Genomic DNA, 14,368 nt, shown 5'->3' with positions numbered 1-14,368 from the left:
AAGCAGTAAAGAAAGTCCTCAAAGTACTGGAACAGATACAAAAACGTCCAGCCTGCAACACCCGATAATAATGACAATGGCTTTAGAAGTTTCGAACATCTCAAGCTCGTTCATGTCGTCGAATTCCTCTAGATCCTCTCCCTTCCCTCAAATTCGTCTTCATGTGCACGGCCCACGTCGACTGACTACGACGACTTGGTCAAATTCTACTCGGAACATCCATTCTGTCTGGGAAGAGAGCCCTGCGGCGCAGATTGTGTTCGATGCCGCACAGAAAGCTATGACTTTCGTCCTGACTCGTCATCTTTAGGTAAACTCATTCTCTGCAGGTTAGATTTGGTGACCTGAATGCTGATTGCAATCACAGATATGCTACGCATCAGTCCTAAAGCATCATTGGAGATAATTCAAGCGGTCGAGGCAAAGCTACATGAGCCAGATGGGGACTCAAGAGCAAAGATTGACGCATTCATGCGAGGCCAACTCCAAGAAGCCCATAGGCTCCAGGGACTTAATCCTGCACGCCCAAATTTTGTACCACACGACACTACGGAACCTGGAGGCTTGTTCCGTAAACTGGAAAGTGTACCGATAATTCTGGGTCTTGTTGGTATGTACGGATGCACATCTGTACTAATCATGTCGAAACACGCAGTATGGTGGTCTCATTTCTGGGAAGCCCCTTGGTTCGTAACGAACGATGCAGGAACCATACGAAACACATTTTTGGACCGCTCGATAGTGATGGACAAAAACCATCTCGGTCAAGATATACCACGCCCTTTTTCGGCCAACGTTCTAGGCTTGCTCAATAGCAACGAAGAATTGTCAAGACAATTTCCCCGGATTGCTATGCGAAATCGAAGCTGGAAAGTCGTTTGCTACAGGCACAAGAACCCGTGCTTTCATCATTACGCCACGTGACAGCAAAAGCAACATACTTTACAACCTGCACGTTAGAGGCGATACAAGGGGAATTGGAGATGGTGTTGCCCGGTCTCATGCCTGAAGATCTTCAGGTTATTACATACTTACCTTCGGGCAGTGACACTGATCTCCCAGAGGATGGAGGCAACCCAAAAGAATACCAGAGCATGTACGGTAAGTTTATGGTACAATACGATCCTCAAGATACAGCCGCAACATCGCGAGCAGGGAAAGCTGCCATAGAACTGTGGGCCGAGTACGGCACTGAACCCAAGGCCCGACTGCAATGGCCGACACTCCCAGGCCAGTACAATCCAGTAGGACCATTACCAGTGCCCCTGGGCCCAGGTACCTTCTCAAACATACAGGCTTCGTCTTTGGTATCAGTCATCTTGAGATCCAGCTCTCGTTCTACCTCGACTATGATTACATCTGCCAGTTTTGCAGGCCTGCGGCCGGGCTTCAATGGAGTACCAGGTTGCGCATATGTGATGGCGCCGGAATCAGGCCAACGCTGTGTCGAAGACTACTGCAACTGTGGAGGTACAGTCGCACCCTTGATCACAGCAAGAGTCGATGATCAAGTCTCGCTCCATTGCGGATACTCCACTCAGCCCAGCTGGAACCGATGTCCAGGCGATCCAACCGCGTCGCCAACACCGGACCCCCACTCCTTACGCCATCTTCCGAGACCTGGCATTACGGCACAAGGAGTTTGTTCGCATGCATATTCCAAGAAGGACCAAATGAGGATTTTTTATCTTGCTCAATGTCAACATCTTTGATGCCAACAAACGTCCAACAATACACAGAGAAATTTGAATGTGTTTCTACAAAAGGAAACGGCGGTCATAGAGTATCAAGCCACACCGGTTCGGATACGACATCGGAACTTACCGCCTACTCTGTACTTAGATGGAACCAAAAGGAGCTACCAGACTCAGCAGTTTTGCAAATCCAAGATGGGGGCCGTCGCAAAAGGTAGGTTATGATATGAGGGATGTGACGAAAGTACCCGCATTGTAATGTTGGGCAATGGGGTGGGCTCAACTTGTGGGACCAAATCTGGGGGAAATGGTACAAATCGGTGAGACTGTCCCATTGTGTTGAGACTCATATGCTAATATGTATGAATAGAAACGGCAGCCAGACTGCTTTTGGCCCTGTTAGGATGATGCGTGCCTTGTTGCAGTTGTCGATCTGGAGACACTCATTGTAATTGAAATTTACACATTTCCAATTAAGCGGAATTTTTCAGTGAGCCCTGCTCCTGTCCAGATGCGATGGTGAAGAAGCGATGCACACCTCCCTCCACTAGTTTCGAACGTAACAGTTGATCGGATTTATTATATTATCGTTTGCAAAAGATGTGCACCCCCCCCCCCCCCCCCCTCAGCCTGACTAAATAGAGCGTAGAGACACCTCCGTATACTCCTATTAGCTTAGATTCCTTCATGATAGTCTAAGAGGGTCTAGATAGCCGTTAACAGGTGTCACTTTTAGAGCGAACCAGATAATTCTAACCTCTAAAATTGCTGCCTGCAATGTGATATCATCAAGTATAGCACCGCTCTCTCTATTACATCATCATTCGTCATAGACTTCTCCTATTATAGGAGTCCTAGGGGGGTGCACATCTTTTGCAAGGCACCGATAATAGATCTTCAAGTAGAATGAGAAAGACGGGGTTTGCAAATGTATTGTTGGATTCAGTCGAGTGTGTTTACAGAGATTGAACGAATCCAGCGAATAGACTCTTCAATGCCGATTGCTAGAGTGTTTGTCAGAAGTTGAGTATGAAAGGGGTTGCTATTGGACTGCCGACACTAATAGCTTTGGTGAACTTAAATTATCTTCAAAAACAATGACAGTGTGAATACAGAAGTGACATATTTGTGATAAGCTGGAGAATTCCGGCGTTGGGTGCATCAAAGCCCGGTAAATTGTGCAAGGCTATGGTCGGTCAAAGAAACTTCGTTCCCGCCTTAGGTCTGGTCACACTCTTAGAGGAAATAGAGCAATGCAGCTCTCCATCATACATGCTTTCCTCCACAACACCCCATTGTACGGGCTTTAAATATGCTTCAGCGTCAATCAATGTCGTGTGACAAGCCGCACTAATGACCAAACTACAACTGGCTGCAAAGGGTATTCTGACCTTGATCTTCTTGCGTCCCATTCGGCCCAACGATGCCAACTAAAAGAAAGAAGCAAATCGTTAGTGCCGTAAAGCTTGTTGGAGCGAAGCCACAGGCTGATTTCGAGCTTTCCCCTTCGACGAGTTTCCCTTTACGATCGTAAGTTTCGATGCGCACAAGGAATATCGACTGTGAAAGTAGCCAATGAAGCCCGCCACTGATTATCGTCAAAGGCAAGGACCAGCGATATGGTAGTTGTAAGAAGTACGTATCACGCTGTTGTCCGACCGGTCTAGTTACGCGTAGACCTTTGCGCGACGATGCAAAGCTATTCCACTCGGCAGCGCCTGCCATAGCTGTGCATTCGCTATTGATGGCAAGATAACAACATGAGAGAATGAGTTGAGCCGCATTAGCCAACCATGCGTTCAGGAGTGTGTCATGAAGAGATGGGCTCGCTTCACGGAACGTGGTATCGGACGCTGTGCCCCAAGCAGTGCTAGCTTTACCAAGATACACGAGGCTAGTCAATAAACAAACGAAGAGGATTCCAATAACGATGAAACTGTTTTTGAATTAGCGTTATGCCCAGATAGAGCATGACAATGAACCCACATGAAGTAAGAGCCGATCTCCCTATCTCTGTTCAAGGCATTTGAGTAAGTGCTAGACTGCTTAGTCCACGTCTGCTTGGATTGGGGTTACAAGACGTGACAGCTGGTCATTGTGTCTCTCTCCAGAAGGCCGAGCTCTTAATTTCGCGAACAAGTTCTGGGCTTTGACAGGACACATAATCGCTCAGTACTCGGATCCGGGGTCTCAAGGAAGGAAGCTGCACCATCACCCAAGGTGACTATGTAATCTTTCCTCTCAACGGATACAATCCAAAGCATCGTGCTAAGTTTGGTAACGTTACAAACGATGACAATGATCATGAAAGTGAGGCTCAGCTGGATTCGGCTAGCAGTGTTCACACGTGTTGCAAAAGCACGAGTGACGTGTGCATACGCGGGGTAGATCGCCGCGAGGACCAGTTACTTGCTCTTCCTTTTTTAAATTGATCCATCTTCTAGAGCTGGCATCAAGGTCAAAGAGTGTCTGTACCCGAATCGAAAACAGAAGCGGCTCTGTCATGTTCCAGGTTACATTGCCTGTGTCCCAGTCGGTTGCGGTTGTCGTGGTAACATTTGGCCACTTTTCGGGGTATCCAGTGAGCGTAATTCTCTCGATTTCTGAGCGATATTCATCAACAACAAGTACGAGTGTTCCGAAGCTTACAAGCGAGTTGTCGTATGCTCGGACCCACCCAGTATCTGATATTTCTTCAAAGTCGGAACCGTCAATTGACCTCCGCAAAACACTGTGGTAGGCTTCAGAGTCGACTTGGACGACCTGTATGTCGTATTGATTGTTGGCACCAATGTAAAACACTGCTGAGTTATAGCTTCAGTTCATCAGTTTGTAGCTGCAGTAGCTCGATAGGCTTACTCACAAGAGATGTATCGGAATTGAAGATAGCGCCATGATGATGAAGAGAAATAGCCGCCTCTTGGGGATACGTGCTAGATTGCGCATACTCAAGACGCCAATGTCGAGATGCTCGCTCTTTGCATGTGCCTTGTCAATGTCGTTCCGGGTAGGAGAGCTAAGCACTTGCATCGTGTAGTTGCTCGCAGATAAGAGCATAGTACTCATGGCGTTGATCGCGATGTGGAATGCACTACTCCACCAAGATATGTCTTCAGCAGTCCCTGTCATCGAAACTGCGATACCATCTTCGAAACCACGCCCACGTTTTGACAAGGTTACAAGGACCAAAATGTTCACGAGTAGTACGACAGAAGACATACAGCATCCGAGGATCATGCCCATTCGCCATCCGTGGAAGCGCGTTTTTGCCACGGAACGGGTAGCGGCTCGACTAAGGCATGCACACAACCATAGTACATGTCGTATTCCTGGCAAGGAATGGGAAGCATGAATCCAGCTTCCAATGAGGTCGACCAATCGCACTAGGCGAGTTTGTTTCTCTAGGGTAGAGCTGAACGAGGCACTTGAGGCAGCCGAGGATCTTCTCAAGTGCGACGTCAAGAGCTTATATTCAGTTTCATCGCCAGTTGCATATGGTCTGTGGCAGAGTCAGCGGGACGCAATCTGCTTGTGAAGAGAGGCTCCTTACGCTAGGTCCTCTAGCTCCGTCCAGCTGCCATGAGTGGTATAGGTATGACGAGTAGCGGTGAAGTCAAGGCTAGCAAGTTGAGACGATGGGATCTCGTAGGTTGTGTTAATCGAGGACAAATGCGAGGACGATGTGTGCGGAAGCATGTACAAACTAGCCTCGGGTCCATCGCCAGAGCGTGTGTATCGCTGCTCCTGTAAAGACATGGCAATTTGCGAACCTAGAAGAGACCTTGAGCTAGGTAACCATTCGCGCAGTTCGTCCTCTGGGGCAGTTGGGTATTCCTTGGAATACATCATGAGCCGGCTGCGTTGTGCTTCAGTCTCCTTAGGCCAGCCGCTCTCAGCGTGTTTACCGCCGGTCTATTGGTAAAGCAAGCGCATGTGATAGCGCCAATCGATGCAATAAAAGAATGATCAATCAAAGTTATACCTTCGATACACTGTATGATGAGCTTAGTATTCATATTGCGAGGGCGCTTGTGATCTCGCGTCGCGCGAAGTTGGGGCTGAAAGCCACAACGTTCACATTCTGCTTTGGGCAAGGCAGTGTTGAGATTGAAGGACGCCGCCTTCCGCGTTTACAATCAAGACATGTGAATCACAGCAGAGTAACCTATCATGTCAGTAGCACAAGCGTAAAGCATTCAATGGTGTCCAGAGCAATTTCCGTTGGCAGTAAATGATAGGACAAAGATTCAGTAGATTGAGGATTGAAACTTTTGGGGGCAGTGCCAGCTCAAAGTTCCCGCCCCAACGCTGTACGACGTTGCAGCTGATGGGCCAAAACAGCCAAAGCTCAACTGCACCCATCATCTGTTCCAGGGACACTGTCGTGCTTGTGTTTCCTATTGGAGTCTTGCATAATAATTCCCGCGGTGCATCAAATTCACCCTGCCATTCGAGCGCACGAATGTGGTCACCCGTCAGCAGACTGTGTCGCTATCACAGTGCTAGATCGTTTAAGTCTTGAGTTTTTCAATGACCAAATTACGGAAGACCTGTTAAAGCACAAGTGAGAGGATGAGTTGAGACTTGATTTTTGTTAACGTACTATATCAGTCGCATTAGAGGGCTGTAGGTCAGAACATCTTGTATGCGCACATGCGTGTTAAAAAGCACTTTCAGCAGCACCGCCCTCATTCTCTAAAAGCTCTGAGTCGGATTGTGATGGAATGTGTTTCGACTTTGCACTATGCAGCAGACTACCTAGGTAGTCTCATTGCTCACGTGACCAACCAATCTTTCGGGCCTTGGAAGTTCAATCGCGTCCGTCTTCGGTGTCGAGATTAGATTAAGGGCCTGTCTGGTACACCAGTTTTGCCAGCTGTTTCGTCCTAATTAGGCAGCGTTTTAAAAACAGAGATAAGATAGAGCTTATGTCTAGTAAAATAGAGGTTTTGCTAGTAGATCTAAAGATACTATTTTATTAGTGCTGCTACTAAGGATTGCATCTTAGTTTAGTACTTATTATACTTATAATCTACCTCTTTAAGCTAAATAGAGTCTCTATTTTCTAGCAGCTATTCTAAAGTATAGTTATAGTTCTAGTCTCTCTATTTTAGCTATATAATCTTATAATCTTTCTAGCAAAATATAAAGCTAGAGAAGCTAGTTACGCTTGCAGTAAGTAGCTTAATTACTAGTATTATAGTAATAGTAGCTGCAGCTAACGCAGTAACTGCCTTAGCTTTATCTCTGCTATCTAGTATATAAAAATATAAGAAAGATAGTAATTATAGAGCGCGCTAGCTTTCTAAGTACTTAACTAATAAGTACTAGCTTCTTACTAAAAGTTAACTCTATAAGCTAGCGTTTAAGGCGCTTACTTAATATTTAAGTAATTATAGTATTTATAGTAAGTAAGCATTAGTAGAGAAAAAATTACTTATATTTTTATATATATATAGTAATAAAGCTTTATAGAGAAATGCTTATTATTATTATAGGCGAGCGCTCTATACTATATCTAAGTAAGTAAGAAAAAGTATCTATATATTAGAGCATTTTACTTACCTTTTAAAGTTACTTTTATAAGATTCTAAGTACTCTTATAAGCCTATACGCTAAGGTAGTAACATCTGCTTTAGATAAGATCTTAGCTATAATTTATAATAACTCTAAATACTAGCCTGCCTTTAAGCACTGCATTAGCGTACTAGATAGCTCTTATTTTCTACTATATATACTAGCAAGTTAGTAGAAGTGCTTCTATAATTAGTATAGCAATTTCTCTTAGAACGTGCTTACTGCTATTAGGCTAGCAAATAGGTATAGATAACTTATATATAGGTATAAGTTAGAGTATAGTTAAGTATAAGTTAACTTAGGTTAAAGTTAGCGCTAAGACTATATAAGTTAAAGTTAAGTATTATATAATAAAGTTAAGTCTAGGTTAAGTTATTCTACTATAAAGTTAAGTTATAGTTAAGTTTTAGAGTACCTAATAAGTTATAAGTAAACTAAGCTTATTTTAGAAGATATATATATTATTTATTCTATATAATTATTATATTAATTCTAGAAGATATATATATTATTTATCTTATATAATTATTATATTATATTTTTAGTTAAAGTAGTAAATATTATAATTAATATAAGAAATATTGTCGCAGTATTAATACACGAGAATAGTAAAGTACTAATCTACGTAACTAAGCTAACTAAGCTTAGAAAGTAGACTAACGTTTCTCTATAATCTATTTGTATATTTAAGCTAGCTCTTCTAATATATTAGAAGAGCAGTAATTAATATAATCTTTTCTCTTAAGTTTGCTTAGCTATAATAGTTATAAGCCTAGCGCTATAGAATTATAGAGTTAATTCTCTACTATGCATCTTGTATTTGCTAAGTACTTAAATTAATTATTCTACTACTCTTATTCTTCTTAAACCTCTTAAATTATCCTAATAACATTAGTCTAAATAGACTAAATAGACTAGATAAAACTTCTTTCTATAGTTACTCTTTAAGCTTATAAAGACTAGCTAGCATAGTATATTTAGCTTAAAGTTTACGCTATTAGAAAGCAAGTATAGGACTATATTAATCTAGATAGCCTATTGCAACCTAATCTTCTTAATAACGCTTCTCTATACTTAGAATTATCTACTAAGCTAGTTAAGCTAAAGAATTCTTCTATAGAAGCTACTAATAAAGCGAAAGCTAATTATAAAAAGTCTTTATAAGAATATATTAAAGATATTAAAGCTTATAAAGTTTTATTAGCTAACTATAATAAGAGAGTCTAATAATAGAAAGTTCTTACTACTAAATAGTCTTAAAAAGCTGCTATACTTATAAACCTCTAAGACTAAATTATAAAAATAGTCTTACTAGACTTTCTTAAGCTAGTATAGATTAAGCTTTTCTAAATAGATAACTTAAGCCTTTAATTATAACTTAAACTACTTAAAGATTAGCTAGCTCTAAGTAAGGCTATAACTTAGAATTAAATTAGATAGAAGTACTAAGCTTACCTAGATAAAGCTAAGCATAGCAGAATTAGGCTAGAGAAGTAGTTTAATAAATAGTAAACTCTCTATACCTAAGCTTAGACGTATAACGTCTTAGAGGTTAAAGAGACTATTGCTCTTACTAACTTTCTTAAGGTAATTATAGCGAAATACGCTCTAGAATAAGCTTAACAGAAATAAGCAGAAGTTATAGAAAGAGCATCTCTAAGAAAAGATAATATAATATTAGAGTAATATTGCTATAGTATTTAACGCTATGCTAAGTAAGTAATCTAGAAATGCTAGAAAAAAAAAGAGACTATTAATCTTTATAGTACTAACTCTAAATAAGCAAACTGCTTAAAATAGCTTAACTAGAAAAACTAAAAAAAGCTTAAAAGTATACTTATGTATTAGGTCTTACTTGCAAAAGCTCTAATTAGATAAGTTTTATTATTAGAAACTAATTACCTATCTTAAGCTTTAAATAGTAGTAATAGAATTAGCCTCTAGTAATCTAATTAAGCTTAATAATATAAATAAGAAAAAGATCTTAGAATAGTATAATAAGCCTAAATAGTAAGATCTTTGCAAATAGATTAAAAAGTTAGGTTAGTCTACTACTCTAAGAAAGAAAAGATTAGATAAAGATTACTCTATTACTATTTAAGTAAGCTTAATTAATCTAACTCTCTTTATAAAAGAGTTACTAGAGGTCTATAGTACTACTTTTAATTAGCATCTACTATACTAATCTATAATTCTTAATAGTAAAGCATGCATCTACTTAGTAAATAATTAGAGCCTAATTAAGAAAGAAATATTTATTAAAGCTATAAATAGAGAGTATATTAAAGCAGGAACCTAATATTTACTTATTAATAGTGTTAGTACTTAGATTATAAGAAACCTAATAATTAGACTAAATAAGCTATATATAGTAGACTTTATACTTACTAACGTAAAGGTTATTAAAGGTTTCTACCTTAATATTATCTTAGAAGCAAGACTTTAAGATTAGAGAAATATCTAGTATACTAGTTAGGATTAAACTCTCTAATATAGTAACTTATCTAAGAATAAGTTACTCTATATGCTTATTAGAAAGTATAACCTTAACTTCTTAAAATTAATTAAGTCTTCTTACTCTTTAGTCTTTACTATTATAAAAGCTATACTAAGATTATATTATCTATAAAATAGAAGTAGTAATAAGTAAATATAGCACTAATAATTAAGTTATCTTAGATAGAAGGCACTATAAGCTCTAACTAAATATATATAAAATATTAAGATTACTAGTATTAGAAGAATTAAATATAAACATTATGCAATAGCATACGCCTTATAGGTAATCTTAAGAAGACTAAAAGAAAGATTATCTTAACTCTTCTATTAGATCTTATAGAACTTATTTAATATGCATTTAGAATAATTAGAAGAGTAATAATTATTACTAATAAAGAATAATTATTCTAGAAAGATTAAGAATAATAATCTTCTATTAAAGTTACTGCTTAAGATTATAAAAGTTATTAAAAGATACTACTAGAGAGTAAGAATAAAATATAACCTTTTAATTATAGAGATATACTAAGATAGTAATTAGGCAACATAACTATAGAGAGAATAATTAAGATTTAAAGAATAAGTAGATTAAAATAGGATTACTATTAAAGCTACTCTATCTTATACTTATAAGCTAAATAGCTTAGCTAAGCGTATAGAATAGAAAATAATTATAAAGATAATAAAAATGCGTATAAGCGCAAATCTGCTTAATAAGCTTTAGCTAAAGATACTAGATATAGCTGCTTAGCTTTATAGAATAAGCTTAATAGTAATGCATAGATATTAATTACTAAATAAAGTTCTTAATTCTTAGTTTTAATAATACTTTAGGTACTATAAACTAGCAGTTATTTAATTAAGAATACGCTAATCTATACTTAGATTAGAGTAGTATATATGCATATAGCTATTAAGCTTATCTATTAAATTTAGATTAAGTAGCTAGTATAAAGACTATAGGTTTTTTAAAACTAATTCTAGAGGTTATATTAGATACTTAGTAGGCTATTAAGCCTTAAATATCTATAGAATATAGATCTCTTTACTTAACTAGGTTATTATAACTTATAATATTAGGTTTAATAAAAGTTATTTCTTTTAAGAAAAGAATAATAAGAATATAGAAAAGAAATTAGCGCTTAAGGTTACTAATATCCTATATAATAGCAAGCTAGATAATCTAGGCTTCCTTATTAAGAATAGATTATACCTAGAAAAGTAGCAAACTAATAAGGTTAGAAGAAATACTAAGAGTAATCTTAGAGATAAACTAATTATATAAACTAATTAGATAGCTAGCTAACTAAATAATTAGACGAGTTATATAGAAAGAAACTGCGTAAGATAATAGCATAGCTAGCAATTAACTAAGAATTTATATAAGATCTCTAAAAGATTAAAATTAGCTTATAACTCTAGAATCTACACTTAAGCTAGATAATATAGAGAGAAACTTTAGGCATAATACTTAAAGTATAAGAGGAGATAGCTAATAGCAGATATATCTAGCTAGTAGAGCTAGCCTATCTTACTTTAGTAATTAGATTAGATTATAGAGAGCAATACTATAGCATATTACTTACTCTGCTACTTAATCTAGAGAACTTAACTTAAATACTCTAGATAAAGCAGATAAGTTACTTATTTAAGTATGCTAGCAATTATAGCAAATAACTACTTCTAATCTAAGTATAATAGAGCTATAAACTCTGCGTACTTAGAGAATAAGCTAGAAGTAATAAGGCAAAGCGCTAGAAAATAATTAAGAAATAAGTACTTATTTACTATTACGCAGAAGGAGAAGAGATAGTAATTAAGATAACTAAATAGAGAGTATAGGTACTAGAGTATATATACTAATTACTAATCTAGATAATAATAATAGTTTATAAGCTAACTTTTAGAATATCTTCTTACTAGGTATAAGAAGAGCGTAAGATAATTAAAAGAGTTATAAATTTATAAACGCTATTATTATAGCAGCTACTCTAACTAATTAAATACTAAAGTTAACCTAACTGCACTAAAATAAGCTTCTAGATCTATCTAAGACTTAGAAATAATTTCTCTAATATAAACATAAGATATAGTTTAAAGCTATAATAAGATAAGAGATTAAATAACTTTGCAAGAAAGATACTATTATAGCTAAGCAAACTTAAGAGAAAAGATTATATTAATTACTGCTCTTCTAATATATTAGAAGAGCTAGCTTAAATATATAAATAGATTATAGAGAAACGTTAGTCTACTTTCTAAGCTTAGTTAGCTTAGTTACGTAGATTAGTACTTTACTATTCTTATATATTAATACTATAATATACCTTCTATCTTAATTACTCTATTTAATTAAGATAATATTATATAGTATGCATATAAATAAGCTATTACTCTGCTTCTGCTCTGCTTTAATTGCTTAATTAGTAAGTATCTATTTATTATTATATTATTATAGAGATTAGTTAACTTGCGCATTTAGCCTTAGCGCGCGTAATATTAATATCTTACTCTACGCCTTATAATCTTTTAATACTCTACTATCTAGCTTTAAGAATTTAACTTACTAACTATAGCTTTAGTAAGTTCTACTAATTAAGAGGTGCTTAAGTATATTGCGTATACTCTATACTATAATTATCTTAAACTCTAGGCTATTAGTTATACTAACTTAGCTATTTTATAGCAAAAGAGAAAAATAGCTACTCTAGCATAAAAGAAGAATCTTAAGAACGCTTATGCTACTTAGTTCTCTAAGGCATTAGATTTAAAAGGCATGCATGCCTTAGCTTAAATTAATTAGTAGAAGTTAGCTTCTAAGAAGAGTAATTTAGCCTTAGATACTCTATTAAAGCTAATTGCTAGAGTACTCTATAAGAGCTCTTACGCTAATTATATTCTTAAGTACTTAAGTAACTTAACTAAGAATAAGCTTAAATATATTAATAAGAGTAGTAAGTTAGATTATTACGCTGCCTACAACTCTAAGTAGTATATTCTAAGGTATATTTCTTACCTTATTTTAGTTATCTCTTATACTAATTATACTATAGTATTAATCTCTTTATAACTAAGATAATAGCTTTATATAACTACGCTATAGATAATATAGTAACTATAACTATAAGTAATTATTAATCTTATTATAGCAGCGTTATACTAATCTTTTATAGACTTCTAAGTATACTAATAAGCGAAATAAGCTTATAGATAAGATCTATAAGTATATTACTAGTTATAATAAGCTATCTAGCGTTAAGCGCAACTAATCTAAAACTGCTATATTTAATCTAATCTCTAAGCGTATAAAGAAAGCTGCGCTACTTATGCTTTTATAACTTTATTTAGATTCTTTTAGTTAGAAAATAGGCTCTAATAGAAAGTTACTCTTAACTAATTTAACCTTCTTTAAAGGTATTTGCTTATTAGGCCTCTATTTAAGATAATAAGAAGAAGAAAGAGACTATAGTGCTTACTAGCAATCTTTCTAGCCTAAGCTCTAGTTCTCTAGAATCTAAGCGTAGTAAGTAGACTAAGCCTTTTAGTTATAAGACTAATATGCTTAATAAGCTGTTTAATAATAAGAGCGCTTTAACCTTAGCTAGCTTTAATCTTAATACTCTAGTTACTTTTAATAACTAAATAGGTTATATTAATACCTCTCTTAGCGTAAATAAGAAATTAATTTATTCTAGTTATACTGCCTCTTTCTAATTAGCTTAAGCTGCATCTAGTAGCTTTATTTAGTATTCTACTAATTTAGAGTTAAGTCTCTCTTTAAGCACGCTTACGTAGGCCTATTTATTCTACTTCTCTTATGCCTAAAAAGGCGCCTAGAGAGAAGAGAAAGAATAAGGCTACTCTAACTAACTTTTATAAATTAAATTCTTCTTTTTCTTATAAGATAGTAAGCTTAAGTAGATTAAATAGTAGCCTTTATAGCACTAAGCTAATTATTTTAATCTCTAAGCCTTCTAAGTTACCTACTAAGCAGATTCTAGATACTGCTAATATTTAAAATGCTCTCTCTATAGAGGCGCAGTATAAGCTTCTATCTTAGTTTAAGTAGAAATACTTATTTAATACTCTGCCTATTATTATAAGCAATACTAGATAGAGCACTATTAATCTAACTAGCTCTAATCTAGTAATAATAATTAGTAATAGTAAGGCTAATCTTAAGTTATTAAGATTAGAAGCTTAGGTAAGAGAGCTTAATAAGCATACTACTAAGACTTAATCTAGTTTTAAGAAGATTAAGAAGGCTAAAGCTAACGAATTAGCATGCTTAAAGAAGCTTTATATTAAATAAGAGGAGTGCTTTATAAAGAATAAGGCTAATTAAGAGGCGTATCTAAAGAACGTTTCTTAACTTACTATAGTTAAGTCTATTAAGACTAGTACTATAGTAAAGCTTTATAAAGATTAATTAAAGCGTTCTGCTTTTAAGAAGACTAAGTAAGGTCTAATTTACTCTTCTTTCTAAACTTCTTAGTAGTCTTAGCAGCTTTCTAATGCTAATTCTTAAGTTTCTAGATTAGTTAAGTTAAATCGTTAGCTTACTACTGCTGCCTAGAGTTAGAGTACTTATAATAATT

The 14,368-nt window shown here is 35.9% G+C and overlaps 2 protein-coding genes across 2 annotated transcripts; one reads left to right on the top strand and one right to left on the bottom strand.

The window, feature by feature from the left end:
* Nucleotides 1–639: 639 nt before the first annotated feature.
* Nucleotides 640–1,677, top strand: SNOG_04087 (hypothetical protein; the record flags this gene model as incomplete). Its single annotated transcript, XM_001794462.1, has 4 exons — nucleotides 640–827; nucleotides 1,046–1,101; nucleotides 1,132–1,470; nucleotides 1,499–1,677. The coding sequence occupies 4 exons, from the start codon at nucleotides 640–642 to the stop codon at nucleotides 1,675–1,677; spliced, it is 762 nt and encodes a 253-aa protein (XP_001794514.1).
* Nucleotides 1,678–3,817: 2,140 nt separating this feature from the next.
* SNOG_04086 (hypothetical protein) lies at nucleotides 3,818–5,540 on the bottom strand (the record flags this gene model as incomplete). Its single annotated transcript, XM_001794461.1, has 5 exons — nucleotides 3,818–4,015; nucleotides 4,074–4,509; nucleotides 4,558–4,717; nucleotides 4,916–4,986; nucleotides 5,245–5,540. The coding sequence occupies 5 exons, from the start codon at nucleotides 5,538–5,540 to the stop codon at nucleotides 3,818–3,820; spliced, it is 1,161 nt and encodes a 386-aa protein (XP_001794513.1).
* Between the last annotated feature and the right edge of the window lie 8,828 nt (nucleotides 5,541–14,368).

Source organism: Parastagonospora nodorum, assembly GCF_000146915.1.
Source record: "Parastagonospora nodorum SN15 chromosome Unknown scaffold_6, whole genome shotgun sequence".
Taxonomy (NCBI): Eukaryota; Fungi; Ascomycota; class Dothideomycetes; order Pleosporales; family Phaeosphaeriaceae; genus Parastagonospora; species Parastagonospora nodorum.
The sequence above is the reverse complement of the archived record's forward strand: the minus strand, read 5'-3'. Positions and strand labels throughout refer to the sequence as shown.